We start from the raw sequence: 21,986 nt of genomic DNA, 5'->3' as shown, positions 1-21,986 counted from the left end.
ACTTACTCAATATACTCAATAATTATAATTAATAACGTTCTTGAAAATAGTATATTAATGAAAACCTATTAATAATAATAACAAATGGCTAATTTGACAATCTTAATTTGAATTAATTTTTACCGCTCTATAAGTCATTATAAATTAGATAAATTTGTATAGTTCTTATCACAAATTATTTTTCTCACCTACGAAAACTACATATATTTTAGTATGTCCCACATTTTCTATAGTCATAGTTGTAAAGTTTACTTTAGAGCGTTATTTTCATAAAATAAATATTATTTTTAGCCTATATATAATTCTTTATTTTTTATATAATTCTTAGTAAATTGAATTTTTACAATATGCAACTTCCAATACATTAGTTTATACATGCGCAATAAATAACAGAGGTTAGCTGTCAGCTTCTTAGCTTACCGCTGTTCTTTTTGACAGGAACGTAGCTCCCTGTGGCATCTAAAACGTAAGCTTTTAAAATTTTAAAAATACCTTAAGAATCAAATACTTAATGTTATGTATACTTGTACATAATGATTAGAAAAACAATTTTATTATATATTTTGTTAATATTTTCTGAACTATGTTTTAAAATAACTTAAAAAAGTTAAAAACTATGAATTTTCATGGTTATGTTTTGTAGATCTAACAGTGGTTTTTAATAGAAATGTTATTTTATAGGTAATTCGTTACACAAAAATTACGGAACAATGTCGGGAGGTTTAGATGTTCTTAGTTTGAAAGGTAAGTTTTATTTCAAATTATTTGTTTTTGTTATATGTGGTTACAATGATGAGAACTATTAGAGCATTGGGTTATGAATACCGTGATTAGTTTTTTATTCTGATTAGTTTTTTTTTTAAATAGTTTGAGAATTGTATAAAATTGGTCATAACGTGTAATTTATTTCCAGAGGAGGATGTAACAAAGATGTTATCTGCTATGACCCATTTGGGCAGCACCAATGTCAATTTCCAGATGGAGCAATACATCTACAAACGCAGACCTGATGGTATCCATATTATCAATTTGAGAAAAACTTGGGAGAAACTCCTTTTGGCTGCCAGAGCTATTGTCGCTATTGAGCATCCAGCTGAGGCAAATATATTTAATGAGATTATGGTATGAAATATCTGAAGACTGATATTTTTTAGGTTTTCGTAATTTCTTCAAGACCTTATGGCCAAAGGGCTGTACTTAAATTTGCTGCACATACTGGTGCTACACCAATTGCAGGAAGATTCACACCTGGTCAGTATTCGAATTAAATATTTTAGTTTTATATTTTTTGTAAGTGATGATAACTACTAAGGAACCTATGAACTAGTTGATTATAATTATATTCTGATGTATTTGCATTCATTTACTTATTTTGTTTATCAATAATTTAAATCTTATCCCCAATGTAATTTTAGGTGCATTCACCAATCAAATTCAGGCTGCCTTCCGTGAACCTCGTTTGCTGATTGTTACTGACCCAGCCCTAGATCACCAACCTATTACTGAAGCTTCTTATGTAAACATTCCAGTAATAGCTCTTGCCAATACAGACTCTCCATTAAGATTTGTTGATATTGCTATTCCATGCAACAACAAAGCCCCACACAGTATTGGTTTAGTTTGGTGGTTGTTGGCTAGAGAGGTAATTCAAACAATAATAAATATGTTTGTATGTTGGGTGTGAATATAAATGATGATAAACAACCGTTCCAGTCAATATGATTTGACCGTGATGTAAAGATTTTTCCACCTGACTTATTCTCATATCTTTCAACTATTTTATAAATTAACTTTCAGTCACTAACACTTTACTGTTGTCTAGGTATTACGTTTAAGAGGAAGTATCCCAAGAGAACACAAATGGGATGTTGTAGTTGATCTGTTCTTCTACAGAGAACCTGAAGAGGCAGAAAAGGAAGAACAAGCAGCCAAAGAACAGGTTGCTGCCAGCAAACCTGTTGAAACTGTTGTAAGTATGATTCATTTATATATGATGTCCTTTCTAATGTTGTAAAATGCTTTCCAAAGTTTTACAGTTTCGCTTTAGGACAAAAGGAATATTGCAAAATTATTACCATAAGCTATTTTACCTTTGAATAGTTTATAAAATATTTTGCTACAGTTTGATATTACATCAACTTTGAACACTTAGTTATGTGTAATATTTTTAGGTTGCTCATGAACCTGCTGAGGTTGAATGGAATGCTCATGCAGATCAAGACTGGGCTGAACCTGCACCACAACCCGCAGCTGCAGCAACGGCAGCAGCTACCGTCGCACCATTTGCCGCTCCAGCTCCTACTGATGATTGGGCCGCAGAAGTCGCTCAAGAACAATGGAATGCCGGCCAGCAAACCCAGCAAGCCAATTGGGCTGGCCCATCAAACTGGGATTAAAATTTTAATACATTTTTTACAATGTTATGTGAAAATAAAGAAATTTGACTAACGAGATGATAGATTACTTGCATGCCATATAACAAATTTTTCCCTGTAACATTCTGGTATTGTGTATGGTAAAAATTACCTAGAATGTCTTATTTTCAAAACGCGACCATTGACTGGGTAAGAGATACTACAGATATATTTTTAAGCCATCTATTAGAAAGGACCGAAGTTATTTTTCCCCTACCTTATACATACAAGTTTTAATTTTTACCTATGTTCTATCAATGGTTTTTTAATAGTATTTCTGAGTCTTCTATCAATTAGGACTTCTCCGAACTGCGTGTCATTTCCAGAAGACTTTCAATCTTACCCAAATTTACTTAGATTTACACTTTTGTCTGTAAAAAGCCACAAACATTACGTCTACACCGGGATTTGAACTTTTGACCACCGCATCAATAAAGGACCATCTTTTACATCATACCGTGACAATCTTGAATTTGAGGTGAAAAGAAAAACCGACTCTGGATTCGCCATTGCAAATTATGTTACAGAACTTTTTTACGATGATACTACTAGATAAAAATACACATTTGTTTTTATGTGCTGTTAAGTTGACATTTGGCTTTTATTAGAGACTACCTCCAGGGATTAATGATCTGGTGTATAACTTAAGGAATCCGGTGAATTTTATTTTATGAAGTTATCAACTATAGTTCTTACATAATTGTATAGATTGGTTTATTATTATACACGCAAACAAGTTAAAACATCTACAACGCCATAACAAGAATATTAGTTAAAATGAACCGTTCCATCTTATTAGTTATTTATAAATTAAACTAACCAAGCGTCGTTTATGTTCTGAAAGTTAAATTGTGATTGTTGAATGGCTAAATTGCATCATTTTAATCCAACCTGCCGTTAAAAAAAATAAATTATATATTATAATTATTATATTATAACTATTATATTATTAATTAAAATAAACCCATTGGTCTTTTGGTATTAATTTACTCAAAGAAGTGAGAAAATAAAGTATATTTTATTTACATCATTGTTTTCTCTCCTACGTCTCAACATCCACTTATTCCAATTTGTGGATTCTGTGATAGGTCACTGTGGTAACTTCCCTTCAAAATACTAATCTATGGTAGTTTTACTACTTAAGATGATATTTCGAGATGTGTGAATAGGTGTGTTATTTTAATAGAACATTATTTCAAAAGGTAACAAAACAAGTCAGAAATCATGGTTTTATTAATATGGATATATCCCACATACAAAATTATTTTTGTGTCCCAAATAAACTGACACTTTCTGAAAACGAATCAGCTTCAGAGTCGAAAAAATGCGTTCATCATTTATTTTTGAGATGATTTTTAGTAATGCCGTTCAACTCGATTGTTTTGTATAATCACATTTTTCACTTCGATGTGAATTCCCGCATACAATTCTTTAATTCTTGCATCGTTCGATTCTGATTACTGAGAGCTCTGTTCTGCTAGTATAGTTAATCCAGACAAGCAATGAACGTGCGTCACGTCATGTTTATGGAATTGCCTGTCGCAATTTGTTTTTGAATCACGCAATATTTTCCTTCTCATTTTATTCCAGTTAAAAAGAGATACAATGCTGTTGGATTGTTCGAACATGTCTGAAAAATTCTTCAAAATAATAGTTATAACAATTACAGATTATAAAACCACAAACGTTTTAACGCTTTGCTTGTTTTGATAAATTTCAAATCGCCGCTTATACTAATATTACTTTCATTGAAAATGCCGAAAGCAGACAGAACAAATCGCATCTCTTAATCAGTTACTTCGGCCAGGAAAGAGATAATGTAGGCCCCCTCTTGCAAGTAAAATTATTTAGTGAGGTAAACATTTTTTCAGTTAAATATTATGTTGCAACGGTTTTTATTGAAAGTATTTTTAGCGTGTTTAGTTAGTATTAGTATGAGCACGGTCATTAAAATATCTCAAAAAATAAAAAATTTAATCTTGGATTCACCGAATCGGGAACGAACGTATAAAAGCAGTGAAGTAGTTTTTTCAATATTAACATAATTTAATACAATTACTTCAGAGGAAACTGTCTGGAAAGTATCCATACAGAGTTACGAGTTATATGGCATCTGGAACATCCATTCGTACACTAGGATTTGAATAGTGTGAAGATAACCCACACAAGAAGTTTAATGGAACTTCCAGACATTGCTTTTTAAAATAGTACAGTTTTTAAAAGCATATAATAAAATCAAGGAAGGCAATTATTTCAAATTTGAGTATTTAGATGAGAGATGGATATTTCAGAATGGGACATTGTGTATTCAGAATTATACATGACCATTAGGTTAGAAGGAAAGGATGAATACTAATTGTTTCGTGATGAATTCAGTGATTAATCAATTCTGAATTCACTGATTAATTGTATCAATAATGGTGCACACATGTGCCAACAGAAGAAACAAAAAAGTACAGTGATATCAAAATGACCCGATAAGGAAACACGCCATCGAAGGAAACAAGAATTAAACTTAAAAAGGTAAATATGCTCTCTAATGCAAGTAAAATACATTATATGGATATAAAATTGTTCATTAAGTGTATTAGTGTAGTATTTCATAGGTGGTGTGGAAAAGTTGAATGTACATATAAAAAAGCAATATAAACATAGTGTAGTTTAAAATATTCGATAATATATACGTTAGATGTACTATAATTTTAAAATAAATTATGTTTGATAACATTATTGTTTCATTATGTCAGACTAAAAGTAAAACTCAAGAGTTGAGATGGCAAAAATACGACGTTATAAATTGACATGGTGTATGCTCAGTGCTTCTTTGGGTAGAATATATACTAATTTACATTTTTATATTTTGTAGGTGAAGGTTTTATACTCACCTAAGAATCAGTGTTCAAAAATAGATTTGCTTTACGTTTAAAACAAATACTAACGTCTTGTACAACAGCTTTTGTTATTTGAAAAGTTAACTGATAAAATAAAAGTTCCAGTTTTAAGCATTATTTATTATGTATATCAAAGACAAAAAAGTACTACAACAAATAAAACTGAATATATTTAAATATTAAAGTTACAAACATTAAGAAAAAAGCACTAGGAATAACGCAAGCATTATACAAATGTGTGGTATAGCTACAATTAAAAAAAGAACAAAATAACTAAATTAACAAAGAACGTTCATGTGAGATTAACAAAGACTATAAAAAGTCCTGAAATGCCTTACTTTCGAATGTACCTTTAAAAAATTACAAAAACAGCCTATGTTGAAGAGACGATCACAGTGTTTTTTACGATATATTTTTTAAACAATCCTAGAATTGGAATGGCAGAGATTTGGTTATCCTTTCTTTTTAATAATGAGATTCTCATGGATTATGAACACTGTTTTCTAAAATGTGAATGGATCATTTGGCATTTGAGTAAGTATGTTAGTGAATGTGATTTGACCATCTTCAGTGACAGCAGACTGCATATCATCATTATGACCCTTAAAAAAATATATGAAAAAATTAGAAAAACATTATTTGAACTAAAGAATACCTCGCTAAAGTAGTTTTCAATGATATTTAATGCTTTTTCATAAATTCTTTCATTGTCATGACTTTGTAGTGATTCTATCAAATCCAGGCCACCACACTCCTCAATTAATATTCCAACTTTATCAGTCTCTCCCATTCTTTGGGCAGCTGCTAAGATGTTGCTCAAGCCATCCAGTACAACTGACACTACTTTGAAGTCTTTAGCATTTAGCAAATTACACATCGGTTTGATTGCCCCAAACTGAAATATTAACATAAATACTAGTCTTCTATTAGAATGATTAGTTACTGACATCGACCAATTTTGCCAATTGTTGGATATTACCGCCACTGGTGTAGTTTGTAACTGCCCAAGCAGCTTCTTTTTGGCTTTTGAAATCTCCCGTTGAAAGTACATGAAGAAGAACTGGTATTATACCAGCATCAATAACTTTCTGTATTTGTTCACTATTACCTATATAAATAAAAGTGACCATTGATCCTGAATATTTTCAATTTGGTTATTTTAAAATTTACCTGCAGTAATATTGGAAATTGTCCAAGCAGCTTCCTTCACTATATTTAACCTTTGATGTTGCAGAAGCTTATTCATTACATTAAGAGCACCTGCATTTATTACCGAATCTGTTTGAACATCATTTCCAGTAACAATGTTCCCAACAGCCCTTAATGCTGGTGTTAGCACAGTATTTTCTGTACTATAGAGTAATTCTACCAATCTATAATATATATAAACAGCATATATAATAATAATTACCATAAAGGATGTACTAATCCAGAACATCCACATTTTTTAATATATTTTCAACACTAATATTTAAGAATTTTTCGAAATTTCAATTATATTCGGATATAAAGGGTAGGTGGATAGTGTCATTTAACTTTCCACTGCTTTTTAAAAAGCCAACATTAATTTGCTAAAAACGACTTAGAAAATTTCTAAAAAATTAATAATCCCCAAAGATGTATTCTGCAAGTGTTGAAATTTTTTTTAATAGCTATACCAGTTCAATGCTATACCTCTTTTATTAGTTATGAGGACTTACTTCTTAATTTAGTTCTTTTCTTCAGAAATTCTGTGCAGCGCAAAATCGTTCCAGGGCCGAAGACGGAACAAAAACTATAATTTGTATTTGTGTGGAAGAAAAACTTTTAAGACCAGAAGACACTATTTGAACTATTATATAACTACTCAATTTGAAATTAAATGTCGAAACAAACTACCACGTTAAATATAAAATAACACTTCTCACTAAGAATCTTCAGTCATCAGTAAAAACACAAATAACTGGAAACTTTTTCCAAGAAACCCTCTTCAATGAATTTGCCTCCCTTTTGCAATTGTATCGCCATCTGAATCTCCAGCAAAAGGCAATTAGAAAACGCGTAAGAAAAATCTTTGCAACTCGTTTTTAACTTATATTTAGGTGTCAACTTAACTACATATCTACCTTATTGCATACTGTATCACTTATATTAGTAAGACAAATATCTACTAATTGTGACTCCAACATGACAAAACCCGAATTTGTAGAAAGCAAATAGAAAGAACTTGCCTTTAGCAAAAAAAAAAATGAAGCAGAGGAATGCCTAATATATAAAGCTTATATCTCAAATTCTAGTAATCATACATTACTTTTAAGCAGAAAATGACCAGAAGGTTCTTGGTCTGAATTGTCTTTTATGTTCTGTAAACATTAATATTCAGTAACAAGAATGGACCTTAAATTTATTATTTGCTCTTGAAAAAATTTCTAAAATTGTCCCTAGACCTAAATATCCTTTCCTGATTTCCTTACCTGCTGACTAGACCAGTGTCCAGTACGGCTTGAATTTTATCGTTATTTCCATCTGTTAAATATGATAATGCCCAACAGGTATCTGCTAAAACATCTTTATCATCAAATGAAAGTAGTTTTGCTAAAGTTGGCAATGCTGGTTTTACTAGTTCAAAATCAGGCGAGGGGTTTTTATTGCGGCAGAGATTTGAAATAGCCCATACCTAAATAACCAAATTGTGTAGTGTAATACAAATTAAACATATTTTGTAACTAATTTTTCTTACAGCATTCCTCAATAATGATAATGTTGTGTTGGGTTCAATAAGTTTTAAAATGTCTGGTAAAATTCCTGAATTGAGTACCATATCTCTTGTTATTGGTCCATCACCAGCAATGTTACCTATTAAATTATTATTAAACCACTATTAAAATCTACAATTTTGTAACAAAATTTATACACATACCTAATGCCCATACAGCTTGTTCACACACATCTAATCTCGGGGAATTCAACAAAACCTGCAATCTGGGAATAGCACCTTCCTGAACAACAGCAGCAGTTTGTTCTGAAGTTCCTGATGCTATATTTGTTAAGGCCCAACATGCTTCAAATTGAAGTGGTGGACTATAAAATTCAACAGATATTAAAATGTATGAATACTATATATCAAAACACCATACTTGTGATTCTTCCCCAAAAATTCAACACATCTTGGAACTACTCCTAATCTGATCATTTGATCTATAGGAGGACTTCTTTCCCTACTAAGAATCTTCCTGCAAGCTTGTGTTGCTTTAAATTGAACAGATTCATCAGAGTCCATCATACCTAAAATACCGATAATATTAAAACTGAAAGTCAGATCTTATCCACCATTCATTTCAATTTACCAAACATTATTTCTTCAGGTTTCATTGTTACTGGGCTAAGACAATTGTTTTCTTGCAGTGGTGAGGACGGCTCTTCAGTGGCAGCTGATATATTCCTTCTTTTTAGTAATTGATCATCTTTCCTTGCTTTTCGCAGTTCTACTGCCTGACCTATACGTCTACGTCTCATTTCCTAATAAACAATGTTTGTTACAACTGTAATAGTATCAGTTACAAAAATATATAGTATACCTCGGTATCCTTTCCTTTGTTCTTGAAGGAACGAATTCTGTTTTCGTCTGCCATGATTACGTCTGTTAAATATTATACATGTAAATTAATATATTTATTTATGTAAATATACAACTCGAAATATAATACCCGAAAATAATTAGTAAGTAAAATTTAGCGGCAAAAAATACATAAAGCAAACTACAGTTAATAAAAAACTGCGCCGTAATTTACACGAAGTTGGTATTTACTACGTGATAAATGCAAATACTTATTACTTACATTTAACAATAGACGAATCACAAGTAACTTTGAAAACGAACAAACGATTTCTGACGGAAGACGACGGCCCAAAACCAATGCTCAAAATGGCCGTTAACCGTTTAAAAAAGTCTAAAAATTGACAGGGCTAAACATGTGAGACCAATGAAAACGGATATATCAAAAATTCACACATTTATTGGCGAATTTAAACTTATAATGGAAATACAAAATCAACCATTAAAGCTAAGAAGATAATGAAAGGAAAATATATACTATTGCCGATAATTTTTGAAGATGTAGATTCTTTAATGCTGTTTTAAAGGTTATATAATTTATCGATATCTTGAAGGTTAGAATTTTAGGAAATCTATTTTTCTGTAAATAAATTAATCATTATGTTAAAGTCAACTGTGTTTAATTTATTTTTTAAAAGGAGTGCTGGTCATTCAAAATGGGCAAACATAAGACACATAAAAGGACAGAAAGATGCAGAGAGGAACGTCTTATTTACAAAATTGTCTAGGCAGGTCCGTGTAGCTATACAAGGTAAACAGTAATAGTATTTTTAATGGACTCTGAATTATGTATTATTTCACAGAAGGAGGTAGTTTAGATCCTAAAGCCAATTTGAAACTATCCCAAGTCATAGAACAATGTAAGAGATTTAATATGCCTCAAGCTACATTAAATAATATACTTAAAAGTTGCGAAAATGATAAAACTAATGCTAAATTACATTTACTTGAAATAAAGTAAGCCTGTTATTCAATATATTTTATAGTTCCTGTAGATGTTTTTATATCTTTTAGGGGACCCGGAACTAGTATACTACTTTGTGAAATATTTACCAATAATCTCCACATCATAAAGCAAAATATAACTTCTATTTTAAGGAAGAATCAGTAAGCCCATTATGTCTTTTCTACCAATTATTGTAAGAAATATTTTGGTATTTACATTTAACTCTTTCTTTTTTATTTATCTTATACTGTTTATTAACTTATGATTTCCATTTTCTACTTATTTGATTTTTAGATCTAAATATGGTGATGGCGGTGCTGTGTACTTATTTGAAGAGAAAGGCATTATTCATGCTGAAAATTCCAATTTATCTACAAAGCCTAATAATGAGCAGATTGAAATTGCTACAGAAGATGCAATTGATAGTAATGCTGAAGAAGTATCATTAGTGGATGAAAATGTATTTGAATTTTTATGTGGCAAAACTAATTTTATGGAAGCACAAAAGATTCTAGAAAGTAAAGGATATAATATTCTGCACTCCACTGTTGAGTACATCCCACATAAGAGTGTATATTTAGCAGAGCCTGAGTATGCCACTTATGAGAAATTATTAAGTAAATTAAAGGAATTTCCAGAGGTTACTGGGATTTATGACAATGTTAATACAGAATGACATTAAATGGTTTAATAAGTATTTTGTATTGTTTTATTTTTTAGTTGTGCCTTATGTCATTAGATTCAAGTTATTTACTTATCAAAAGGAAATTATGAACTTAGTTTGATGTCAGATTGTTACGTCCTTGTGAGATTGATCATACATGAAAGAATTAGAAGCTAGAAATGAGAATTTACATTACTTGTAAAGTCTGTTGATTTTAAAATTGTTATCTGTTTGAAAGTACAATTCAAAAATGAAGGTTGTTAGTCATCCTGACATGATTGAGAACATATTGATTCAATATCAAAAGGAAATTATGAACTTAGTTTGATGTGAGATTGTTACATCCACAAGGTGATGTTAAATTTAAAGAAAAAGGTAAATCTGATAGTACCTGAAAATGCATTCAATTGAAATAGCACTTGAAAAACTTAAAGGGAATGTCAAAGAATTCTGCAAAAGTAACGCAAAACTAATGAGGTCTAATGTGGTTTCACTGTTTACTTGGAAATAATTGAAAGCTAGAAATAAGAATTTATGTTACTTGTAAAGTCTTTCTTGTAAAATTGTCACCTGTTTGAAAGTACAATTCAAAAACGAAGGTTAGTCATGCATACTAAATAATTGCTGGGGTAAATGATTGAGAAAAGAGTAAAGGATATTTTATAGTTTTGCTTAAATACATATAATATACTGTTATTCCTATAAATATAAAATTAATATTTAATTATTAATCTAGTAATTGAAGGGATTAACAATGAAATGTGACGCTGTATTTTTTGATAGCCGTTCGATTCTGGCTAAGTAAATTCTGTAATCATATATATACGTGTTTAGTGCTAAATAATGCGTATAAATATAAATTCATATAATAATTTATTTTATCATTCTTTAAATACAGTTAGATTTATGAATTAAAAAGTATTTGCAAGAAACATACATTTTAATATTATTCAAAAACACCTCCTTAGATTGACAAAAAAATTAATTCTATTAATGACAGTCATTATGCGTCAGTACATAAAAACTTATCATATCAATATCAGTTATTACTTAATAACTTTTTTTAACAAAATGATTAACTGGCGAATAATCATAATAACTAAAATACGGAATGCTGTTAGATGCATCAGAATCCATGTTTTTTCTTTGTCTTTCAGGATATCGGTTAATATTATAAGAATCTTGATAATTATCGTGGTTATTAAGATATCCATTTTGGTCTGAATATGTTATTAAATTATAAGAATGGTCACCTTGGTAGAAGTAAATTAAAAACAATACCACACCTGCTACTAATGCTAAGGAAATACCAGGAATACCAATTTGGGTTACAAAACGGTTCTTCCTCATATATTGTATTACTGTACCTGTTGTTTCTAGTACTTTTATCATGATAATAGGGAAATATCCTGAAGCACCTATATTCGAAAATATTTTTTGTAAAGGACTGTTATAATCTACGTACGAATTACCAATATTACTGACTAAATTACCAAACAATCTTTTCATTATGGATGGTGTGATTCCTATAACTTTGTCAAGGATTTTTAAGATAAGCTTTTCTAAAATGTCTTGTGGTTTATTAAATGTTTTTTCGTTTATATCAAAATGTCGGGGAAAATAATTATTTCCTTTTTTCTGTAACTCTAAAATAAAAACAGATATTAATTAAAATATGCCTGTTAATGAAGAAGCATACCCAACTGTGCTTTCAACTGATTTAATTTATGTTGAAGATCGTTATATGTATTACTTCTTGGTATCCCACTAGCAAACTGTTCTTGTTTCTCAATATCATCCATCACATATTTTTTGAATATATCAACCACATGAGATACGTCTGGATCAAGTCCTAGGAAAACATATTCAGACTAAAATTTTGATATATAATGAGAACAACTTACCGTTTGGGTTTTCAAACTGAGCTGTGGATATGTTAAAATGCAACTGCGGCTGATATTTCTGATTTAGAAACTCAGGAAGTTGTTCTCGATAATCAATATTCCGTTTTTTTCGTCTTATTTTTCCTTCTATTGTTTTTCTGTTTAAAGGTAGATATTCTTTGCCGGAAGTCTCATCAGGAAGAAGTGATGAAATAATATTATTACGGTGTTGTTGGTTTATTTGACTCGGATTAACATTTTTATATATCGTTGGCGAGATAGAGTACTGATCTTTCTTTGGACCTAATTGTGATGTTAAGGAATACAGTGAATTTAGGTTTTGATATGGGGGATTTTGCTTAATGTCATTGGGTTTCATATTTGCTGGTAGTTCGTTAAAATTATATCCTGGACTACCATTAGATGGTGATGATTTTAAACTGTTGATAACACCTATAAATATATTAATGAATATTATGTAGATTATCTGTTAGTTGTTATTAACTCATATTATAATAATTAATGGAAATATTTTTGCTTGATACCTTTAAGATTAGAAATTTTGTGCTCCAAGTTCCATATGGCGTTTTGATCATATTTGGTTTCCATATCATTCGGGTTGTTAAGACCTTGTATAACAGTTTCTAGATTTTGGATCTGACTGGATAAGTCTGAGATTACCTGGTCATTGTATTCATTAGCAATTTCATCATGATTATATGGTTCATCCAAGCCTGATCCAATAAAACTTTTTGGGCTTGTTTCACGTCCTAATACAAAATGTATTTTTATTTACTGCAATATTGTTAATATGGTTTAATTTTATAGATATATTATCAAAATTGCTTTTAATTCAAAGCACAGTTTAAATTATTAAAACCACCAGTTAATTCCATTTTTTTTTGTCTTGAGTAGGCATTAATTTTGAGAGAAAATAGTAGAATTAGATTTCTAAAACTTTTTCTCGTCTTTCTAGATACTATGTGGAGTTTCTAGTTATCTATTTATCTATCTATTGGAACATAGCACTTTTTTAGCATTTCAAGAGCGTGCATCAGTCAACGTCCGTTTGGGTAAGTCACAGTTAGATGACACCAGAAGTTTTGAACCGTAACTTTCCATTCGAATTGCAATAAGATGACTTTGTCTCTGTTTTTTGACTTTACTCGTTACAGCTGACATCCTCTGAATCAATTCTTTATTCTAATTGTTCAACTGATGTTCGTTGACTGTAGCAGCGATAATTTTATTCAGTCTTAACTAGATGATTTTTTCATTTTAGTTTGTTTGTTTTTTTTTGTCTGGTGAGTAAGAAAATTATGTGTCAACGGAAATTTTTTCGTAATATATAAACTTTTTTGAACTTGAGTTGCAATGGAAATTTTAGGTTAATTTGGCAATATATATTATACTCTTCAAATATAGGAATAATTTACATTTATAACTTTGGTTTGTAATGTTTATATACTGAAAATAGTTACATATTGTTTTATTTTCTCTTTTTCCCTTTCAAAATTATTTTAAAATGAAAGATGTTTATAAAAGATTCTTTATGTTACATATTTTTATGTATCAAACAATTTTAGCTTCAGTCTTAATGGAAATATTAAATTAACTTGTGAATTCAAGATAATTTAATCTGTTTATATCATATTCTTCAAATGTATGTACAATTTGCAGTAACTGGCAACGTTGCAAATTCAAATCCTTGTGCGCATACTATGATTCTCCAGAATTAGACTCTTGTGAAAGAAGAGAGTGATGTGACGTTGAGTAGTTAGTGACGGTTATAGTCTATCTATGCTTAATTAATTCTAAATATTTTAAAAATAAATGCAGTTTAAATATTGCGTAGAAAAATCATTGAGAGAGAATATAGAATTACTAGGAAGAGAATAATTTATTATAACATTTTTAATTGGGTTAAAGTTATAAATAATCCGTCGTTTATTGTATTCTTTAAAATTAAAGTCGAAATTTGACAAAAATATCAACATTTGTGAATAATAATTATTAATCTATTGTGGTATTGAATACATGTCATCTGTCTGGTATAATATAATTATTGAACGTAGTAGTAAAATACAAATAATGATAGAGAATGTATCTCTCGTGACGGAAAAATGTCAAAAACTGTCAATTTGATTACGGCCGCTAGATGGAACTAATAAGACTTAATTCCTGGTCCTAACGTTACTAGTGTCTAGTTCTGGGGAATCCCAACCGCTTTGAATAAATTTCGGTAATTTCCGCCTAGTTTTCGATGTTGCCATTTACATCTAATTACAACGGCCATTTTAATTCTGACCCTGGATTGGTAAGATGTTTGTTTCGTTAGGTTTTGTTGTTTGCAGATTATTTGTTGTGCCGTTCTTATTTTGATTTTTCAATGGATAAATCGTATAAATATTGTCAATAAAGTTTTTGCAACGCCTCTGATTTGAACAGACACGAGGAATTTTCATCTAGGTGCGTATATATTGAATTTTGATTCTAATTTTGCAAATTGGTTGCGTGCCATTGTCGATACTCCGTACAATGTTTCAAATGAAGTGATACAACGCGATATTCTTCTAGAATCAATAACTAGTGTAATTCAACGTGTATGTGTGAACTACTTCGAATGAGTGTTCAGGGCATCCCAATGTCATACAATCTGATTATTGGACATATATAGACTTTAGAATAAGCTTTAAAATAAGACCAATTAATTATAATAGTATGTTATACAGGATACCACTTAATTAAGTCATTCTCTACTTGCCATGTATATATAATAGAAACATAACAGATGCTTATTGCCCTCTGGGCAGATTGTGGAACTTCTAGAGTAATAAAAAAAATTCAAATATACGTATAATTTTCAACTAATGGCAACGTTGCAAACTCGAACCATTATGCACATGCGGGGATTCTCCAGAACTAGACTATTGTCCTAACGTTTGTTTTATTTCATTGCATATGTTACGCGTGTTCTCTCTTAGTCCTTACTTTCATCATTGTCTCCATAATTTGGTTTTGGGTCAGGAAAAAACCGATACGATTTCCCGGCATTTCCCTCGCCACCATCATCAAGCTGATTGTCCGGTCCCATACCGTTATTGACATCAAATTTCCAAGGATTCGCCGTATCTAAATATTGGTTCTGGCCGATGCCGTTCGGGAATGGATTGTGATCGTTGCCGGGCGAGTAATTATAAGAGATTTTATAGTTCGGGGTTTCGTTTATGCCGAAAGGTCCGAATTTTAAGAAATTCGCGTACCCGAAAGGCGGATAATTGTGATCGTTCTGCGAATATGTGGGGGACAGAGGATTTATGTTGGGGCCGCTTAAAAAGTCGGGATTAAATTTATAATTTGTATTTAGGTCGGGCCACGATTGTGGCCAGTACGAGTCCAGGTTTATGGGACGGGCCATCGGGGTGGAGTATCTGTAATTATACGGGAGGAATGGTGGGTAAGAGTCTTGGGGGAAAACCGTATTTGGTCTCGTTGCTGTATATGGATTTATTCCTACAAAAAGAAATAAAACAATAGTTTATTGTGAAAATAATCAAATATTTTATTAGGAAGAAAGTAATTTCGACTTAATCGCTCGGTTATAACAGGTTAATTGAAAAGTCCTCGGCCTGACACATAGATGGGGCTACTAGAATTAAATCTATATGTTTTTTAGTTAGCCCAAACCTTCAAAAGATGCCTGTATTATTATGACAGCTATCGGATCATTAGTTTGTAAATTGTAGCATTTTGAGTGAAGCAACTTTTGTTATTGTGAAAAATATGGATAAAAAGGAATTTCGCGTGTTGATAAAATATTGCTTTTTGAAGGGAAAAAGTACAGTTGAAGCAAAAACTTGGCTTGATGCCGAGTTTCCGGACACTGTTCCAGGAAAATCAACCATAAAGAATTGGTATGCTAAGTTTAGACGTGGTGCAATGAGCATCGAAGACGGTGAACGCAGTTGACGCCCAGTAGTCATTACTGACGAAAACATTAAAAAATCCACAAAATGATTTTAAATGACCGTAAATTGAAATTGAATGAAATAGCAATCACTCTAAATATATCAACAACTGAACGTGTAGATCATATCATTCACGAATATTTGGGTATGAGAAAGCTCTGTGCAAAGTGGATGCCGCGCGAGTTCACTTTTGACCAAAAACAAAGACGAGCTGATGATTTGGAGCAGTGTTTGAAAATGATCAAGCGTAATAAACCCGAGTTTTTGCGTCGATACGTGGATGAAACATGGCTCCATCATTTCACTCCGAAGTCCAATCGAGAGTCGTCCTAGTGGACTGCGCACGATTAACCAATGCGTGGGAAAACGCAACAGTCGGCTGGCAAGGTTATGTAATTTTCATTGACTACCTTGAAAAAGGAAGCACCATCAAGAGCGACTATTACATAGTGTTATTTGACGGGTTGAAGGATGAAATCGCCGAAAAACGGACGCAGTTGAAGAAAAAGAAAGTGCTCCTTCAATAAGAAAATGCACCGTGTCACAAGTGAAAATAATGGCAAAAATTCATGAATTGAATCCATGGATCCATGAATTATCCAGATCTAACCCCCGACTATTTCCTGTTCTCAGATCTCAAAAGAATGCTCGCTATTAAGAGATTTTCGAGAAGAGGTGATCGCCGAAACTGAGGTTTATTTTGAAGCGACTCGATGTCGAATAAATCAGTGTATCACCCTTGAAGGGAATTATGTCGAATAAAAAACTAAATTTTCCAAAAAAACGTGTTTTACTATCGTAGGCCGGGGACTTTGTTCATTTGTTCAAATCAGGCAACCAGAAATAGTCGTCAGATCGGTGCCATAATATATAGTGTAATCAAAGTTAGTGTGTATATATATCATCTAAATTTGTGACGTTAAAACGTCGCAATGTTGCCTCGTCAACTCTGAGTTTTAGTTCAGTTTAGCTTTGGCATATAACAAAATTCTAATTTAAATTTAAATAATTGGACAAAAATGTTATCAAATATAATTTATTTCAACATTATGGTACATCTAATAACTATAGTTTATAGGTTAGGGTTATAACTTCTTATCACTGTTGCTTTCAAGAATTTTACATTCTGACAACTAGACGATCTTGACAGGCTCATTTAATGTATTTTTATTTTTTATTCAAGGTATTATTTGAAATTTAGAGGCTTGAATTAAAATTAAAATGTACACAAAGCCGAAATTACTTTACTAGCTTTAAATGTTTACCTGAAGATATGGTGTTTTGGTTGTTGATCAACTCTTGTAATTCTAAAAGCTGTTCGGGGGTAAAAGAATGCGTTTTTACCGCATCTGTAACAAAATGAAAATTTTAATTAAGACTGTGAAATAATTTTGAGGGCATTTCAACACATGTTGTAAACTTGCTATATTACACGGAACAGTGCTTATTTTAATAAGGTTACATTACTTCACAACACCTCCGGATTTGGCATGCGCACTATCCTACATATAATAAACCATAGAACAGAAAAACTATATATAGAACTATATTGTCTTCCTTTTCTAATGGCGGTCCATTCCAGAAAATACAGAGATTCTCAATAATTAGTGGTCCATTCTTTTCGAGTCGATCGGTACGTTCGATCAGATAAAAACAACAAAAATATCTAGAATATTTAGATTTTGTGTTATTCTTGGTGGTTTTTAAGTTTAACATAATTTTTTAACATTGGTTTTAAAATATGGAAGAACAAAGGTAAGTGCAGAATGTAAGGTTAAATTTTTAAAAGTCATAAAATCCAAACAGTATTAATTTTATTTATAGTGGGAATGTTAGCTGTCAAATTTCTGACACATCACTTGCATCGACATTGAATAGGTATCAACATATGCCAAAATTTAAAGATAACAAGAACAGAGAAGAAAATTATTCTTGTTGTGTTGGAAGTAGTCATATCATTAATGAGGTTTGTCCATCAAGAATAGTAGCAAAAACTGTAGTAACTAGTAACAATTACACATTTATTTTAAAAATAATATATTTTAGTAATGATTTAAATTTACTTTTATGGATAAGATGTAGCTAGAATTTGTTGAAAGTAAATTTCAGAGAATTAGAGAAGAAGAAATTAGACAGCATTTTGCTAAGATGTAAGAACAGTGTACACTGATACTATGAAATAATTAAATTTGCTAACAAAAGTAGACCTAGATCAAATAAATAAAACTATCAACGACACACTAATGATCTAATGATAAGAAAAATACAATGCATTATTACATAAGAATATAGATAAATAAGTTATTGTTTTGCAAAAATAATGATGTATTGACTGAGATGTCTTTCAGCTTTAAAGGTATTCTTTTAGGCTAGTAAAGTTACAATATGCTAATCGAAAGCTCGAAGTAGTCAATTGATTAATGCGGTTGGTTGATCAAGATTAGTAGCGATAATAATTGGATATTTTTAGGAAAATTTTACTGCTTTCACATATAGTAGTGGCTTTTTCGTTTGGTTTAAACTATTTGGTTTAAGCGATTTTGTTCATTTGTATGGTAATGTTTATTTATATGGTTCTTGGAGTTCTTGTTAATTGTTCAAATATGTAAATTTATTTCAATATGGCGTTTTTATAAAAATGGATAGTCATATAGAAATTATTTTTATTATTTCATTTTATTCAATAATATTTTATATAAAATGTGTTATTTCAAAAAAATTTCAATATTTATTTCCCTCCTTATATATAGTTTCAACACTAATTCAATCATTTATCATATTTGTGTATTTTTATTTATAAAAAATAATGATGATGTGTAATATGATGTTTTTATTAAAATAGAATAGCTGGATATATATTAAATATATTTTTATTATTTCGTTTTATTCAATACTTTTTTAAATAAAATGTGTTATTTCCAAAATTTTAGCATTTTTATTTAGGTCCCGAACCTGCTAATATATTCGACATTAAATCTAATAATCACGATTCAAAAAATAAGTAAATAAAACTGTATATACGCATGCGCCAAACTCAGATTATTCTCTGTTTTTGAATTAAATGGAGCCAATTTTACTCAAACTCAAATTTCAAATTATGACCGAATAAAATTTGTAAAAATTTTGACTTTTTTTATTTAATGCGCTTGAACCTGATATTGCTGGTAATGCGAAGAAGAAATAATCATCATAAGGGAGGAAATGTAGGATGTATGAAATGTGGAAAATTCTTATACAGGAAACCTTGCAAATCGATAAAAAACTAGAAAACATAGTACGATATATAAATGGTGGTTTTATTCATGAGAAACACCTTAACTAGTTGAAACTGTCAACTTGAAATGTTATATAAACGCAAAAATGTTATGAAATATTATGTATAGTAATCACCTAATCGTCGAAATTGGGCTTTAATTGATTAAGTTAATGTTTCTTGTGTAAAAGTCTAAAGTGGAGGGAAACCAATGAGATTATTTTACTAATACATAATCAAAATAAATTTAAAAAAAATGTTTATTGGCATATTAAAAATCTCTCTTAAAATTTTCATAATATTTTCAAAAAAATAATATTATATTATATAAAAAAGTAATCTGGAAGAGATGTTTACCGAAAAATAAATGAGAAAGTAGTTTGTTAATTTATTTTATATTTCATATTTTATATACTTTGTTAATGCAATTTTCTCATTTTGAAAGCGACTACAATTAATTTGCTGGCACTACTAAAATGTAAAATGTTTTAACTCTCTATGGTATCTCTGATACTATTTGTAATACTATTCATCCAAATTTGCCATTGTTTTCTCATAGTTCCAACAGTACATAAAGAACCAAAAATAATTTAAAAATGAATTTAAAATTAAAAGCTGTTGTATGAAATCAAAATTATTTAATAATTACTCTTTTACATTTGTAGACAATTTTTTTTTTAATTATAATACAGACAATTTTATATTATAATGCTGTCACCCAACAATTTCAGAAAAGTACATAATATACATTTTTAAGCTATATGTTAATCCAAAACTGTCCTATTTGTCTACTTTAGATCCGTTGTTCTTATATTTATTAAAAAAACAGGAGAATGTTTTGAAATTAGAAACAAATCAAAGAAGTCTAATTTAAACGCCCAATTGAACCACCGTATACCCAAGAGGATATTTTGAGGGGAATGAAATAAGTTGGCAAAAATAAATAATTTGTTTGCATTTTATGTCTTCATTGTCTTTAAAAGATGTATCACTTGTATGGTGTTGATGTCGAATTTAATATTTTAAGTGGGAAAACGAATGGTAATGGCTATCGGTGAACAGTATTCACAGCAATAACATGTTACACGTTGTTTTTAATATTACTATGAATTTCCCTCAAAATTAATGCACAGTTTCGTATTTTTTAAAGAATATTATTAGAGGCTTACCATTAGATGAAGAAGGCTTTTGATTTGACGGTTTTTTATTCAGCAATTTGTTCAGTGCAGCCTAAATAAAACAGTTCGATAACATAAATATAATAAATAATGTATAACATAATGTAACTTGAATTACCTGAAAATTGTCTTCTCCAATATTCTTGCTATTCAAGTCGTCTAATTTACCAACTTGAAATTCATCTTTAGGTCGCAAATTATTAATGGCTTGTTGCAGTTGTTTCAGTTCTTTCTCTATTTCATCCTCTTCAGTTTTACTTTCTGCTGCTTCATTCAGTGCTTTAATTAGCTTAGATATATCCATCTGAAAAATTGATCTGAATAAATTGATGAACTATGGAGTAGATTCAGTTTAAACCTTAGGTTTCTTTTTCTTTTCACTTTTTTGTTCTAACCAGTTCAATATCGTCTCATTTTCTGACGAGGCATCTTCAGTGTTTGAAAGCAATTTCTTCAATGCTTTCGATGCTTTTTCATTGGTCATAGTTTCATGGTCACCATCTAAAATGGATATCCGCATTATTTATAGTATTTATGGATTGATGACATCGTTACCATTATTAGTTAATAGTTCTATCAATTTTAATTTCAGCTTCAAGTCATCACTTGAGGTGTCTCTGGGTGCGGTGCGTTGAACGAAATTCTGTGATGAACTTGGAACATTTAAATTACTAGTTGCTAATTTTCCTCGAACTTCAATAACTGGAATTCGTTTTCGATGCTCCATATATGTTAAATACGGTGATTTTTCTTTTGGTATGTATTGATTATGCTTAAATTTATTTAAAACATTATCAATTGGTACCTAAAAAATAGAGTGTTAGTTCCACTGGAATAATTTTAGGCATATTCGAAAATAAAATAGGTTTTTGTAGTTAATCAAACTAATATAATGGTATATATTAGGTGTATTTTGATCAGAGATTTTTATTAATGAAAATACGAACTATCAACGTAAACAACTGTTCTTTTGACATTTCTTCTAAGCCTTTCGACGTTCTTTTTGGCTTAACTGTTAAATCCTATCGTTTTAATTACAGTGATTAAAGTGATTAAAGTTATTGTTTAGAATGTAATTTTACTTCAGGGGATTCTTCAGAAGGTACTATACTCCAAGGAACTAATATTAATTGTCATTTAGAAATATCTCTTCAAAGGGTTATGAATAAATATTTAGATGAATAAGTTATAGAG

At 30.4% G+C, this 21,986-nt stretch overlaps 4 protein-coding genes across 4 annotated transcripts; 2 read left to right on the top strand and 2 right to left on the bottom strand.

The window, feature by feature from the left end:
* Window positions 1-367: 367 nt before the first annotated feature.
* On the top strand, window positions 368-2,451 carry sta (stubarista 40S ribosomal protein SA). The gene is made up of 7 exons (XM_076402625.1): window positions 368-466; window positions 682-744; window positions 914-1,098; window positions 1,155-1,251; window positions 1,416-1,642; window positions 1,823-1,969; window positions 2,172-2,451. The coding sequence occupies exons 2-7, from the start codon at window positions 711-713 to the stop codon at window positions 2,394-2,396; spliced, it is 915 nt and encodes a 304-aa protein (XP_076258740.1). The 5' UTR covers window positions 368-466; window positions 682-710; the 3' UTR covers window positions 2,397-2,451.
* Window positions 2,452-5,410: 2,959 nt separating this feature from the next.
* Window positions 5,411-9,401, bottom strand: Pen (karyopherin subunit alpha). Its single transcript, XM_076402593.1, has 11 exons — window positions 9,124-9,401; window positions 8,863-8,924; window positions 8,632-8,803; window positions 8,422-8,569; window positions 8,205-8,365; window positions 8,025-8,140; window positions 7,759-7,961; window positions 6,476-6,678; window positions 6,253-6,413; window positions 5,961-6,200; window positions 5,411-5,907 (listed from the first exon to the last, which is right to left on the bottom strand). The coding sequence occupies exons 2-11, from the start codon at window positions 8,914-8,916 to the stop codon at window positions 5,809-5,811; spliced, it is 1,557 nt and encodes a 518-aa protein (XP_076258708.1). The 5' UTR covers window positions 8,917-8,924; window positions 9,124-9,401; the 3' UTR covers window positions 5,411-5,808.
* Window positions 9,402-9,417: 16 nt separating this feature from the next.
* LOC143195464 (translational activator of cytochrome c oxidase 1) lies at window positions 9,418-10,543 on the top strand. The gene is made up of 4 exons (XM_076402609.1): window positions 9,418-9,651; window positions 9,704-9,857; window positions 9,915-10,007; window positions 10,141-10,543. The coding sequence occupies exons 1-4, from the start codon at window positions 9,501-9,503 to the stop codon at window positions 10,520-10,522; spliced, it is 780 nt and encodes a 259-aa protein (XP_076258724.1). The 5' UTR covers window positions 9,418-9,500; the 3' UTR covers window positions 10,523-10,543.
* Window positions 10,544-11,366: 823 nt separating this feature from the next.
* LOC143195457 (uncharacterized) lies at window positions 11,367-21,587 on the bottom strand. The gene is made up of 10 exons (XM_076402577.1): window positions 21,348-21,587; window positions 21,151-21,293; window positions 20,911-21,096; window positions 20,784-20,844; window positions 17,627-17,710; window positions 15,385-15,906; window positions 12,939-13,163; window positions 12,415-12,846; window positions 12,210-12,362; window positions 11,367-12,156 (listed from the first exon to the last, which is right to left on the bottom strand). The coding sequence occupies exons 1-10, from the start codon at window positions 21,517-21,519 to the stop codon at window positions 11,561-11,563; spliced, it is 2,574 nt and encodes an 857-aa protein (XP_076258692.1). The 5' UTR covers window positions 21,520-21,587; the 3' UTR covers window positions 11,367-11,560.
* Window positions 21,588-21,986: the final 399 nt, after the last annotated feature.

Source organism: Rhynchophorus ferrugineus, unplaced genomic scaffold (assembly GCF_030347505.1).
Source record: "Rhynchophorus ferrugineus isolate W39M unplaced genomic scaffold, kcgeb_rfMv2 rfM1, whole genome shotgun sequence".
Lineage (NCBI taxonomy): Eukaryota > Metazoa > Arthropoda > Insecta > Coleoptera > Curculionidae > Rhynchophorus > Rhynchophorus ferrugineus.
Note: the sequence above shows the minus strand (reverse complement) of the source record. Positions and strands in the feature narration are given on the sequence as shown.

Bases quoted from the DNA above. Each gene is read 5' to 3' on its own strand.
- sta (XM_076402625.1), top strand. From the start codon at position 711: ATGTCGGGAGGTTTAGATGTTCTTAGTTTGAAAG. The intron at 745-913 runs GTAAGTTTTATT...ATTTATTTCCAG, and splicing joins AGATGTTCTTAGTTTGAAAG to AGGAGGATGTAACAAAGATG. The intron at 1,643-1,822 runs GTAATTCAAACA...ACTGTTGTCTAG, and splicing joins GGTGGTTGTTGGCTAGAGAG to GTATTACGTTTAAGAGGAAG.
- Pen (XM_076402593.1), bottom strand. From the start codon at position 8,916: ATGGCAGACGAAAACAGAATTCGTTCCTTCAAGAACAAAGGAAAGGAT. The intron at 8,570-8,631 runs GTAAATTGAAAT...TCGGTATTTTAG, and splicing joins ACCTGAAGAAATAATGTTTG to GTATGATGGACTCTGATGAA. The intron at 6,679-7,758 runs GTAAGGAAATCA...TATATATTATAG, and splicing joins GACACTGGTCTAGTCAGCAG to ATTGGTAGAATTACTCTATA.
- LOC143195464 (XM_076402609.1), top strand. From the start codon at position 9,501: ATGTTAAAGTCAACTGTGTTTAATTTATTTTTTAAAAGGAGTGCTGGT. The intron at 9,652-9,703 runs GTAAACAGTAAT...ATTATTTCACAG, and splicing joins GGTCCGTGTAGCTATACAAG to AAGGAGGTAGTTTAGATCCT. The intron at 10,008-10,140 runs GTAAGCCCATTA...TTTGATTTTTAG, and splicing joins TCTATTTTAAGGAAGAATCA to ATCTAAATATGGTGATGGCG.
- LOC143195457 (XM_076402577.1), bottom strand. From the start codon at position 21,519: ATGGAGCATCGAAAACGAATTCCAGTTATTGAAGTTCGAGGAAAATTA. The intron at 21,097-21,150 runs GTTTAAACTGAA...TCAATTTTTCAG, and splicing joins AAAAGAAAAAGAAACCTAAG to ATGGATATATCTAAGCTAAT. The intron at 13,164-15,384 runs GTAAGGACTAAG...ATTTTGTATTAG, and splicing joins TTATGGAGACAATGATGAAA to GACGTGAAACAAGCCCAAAA.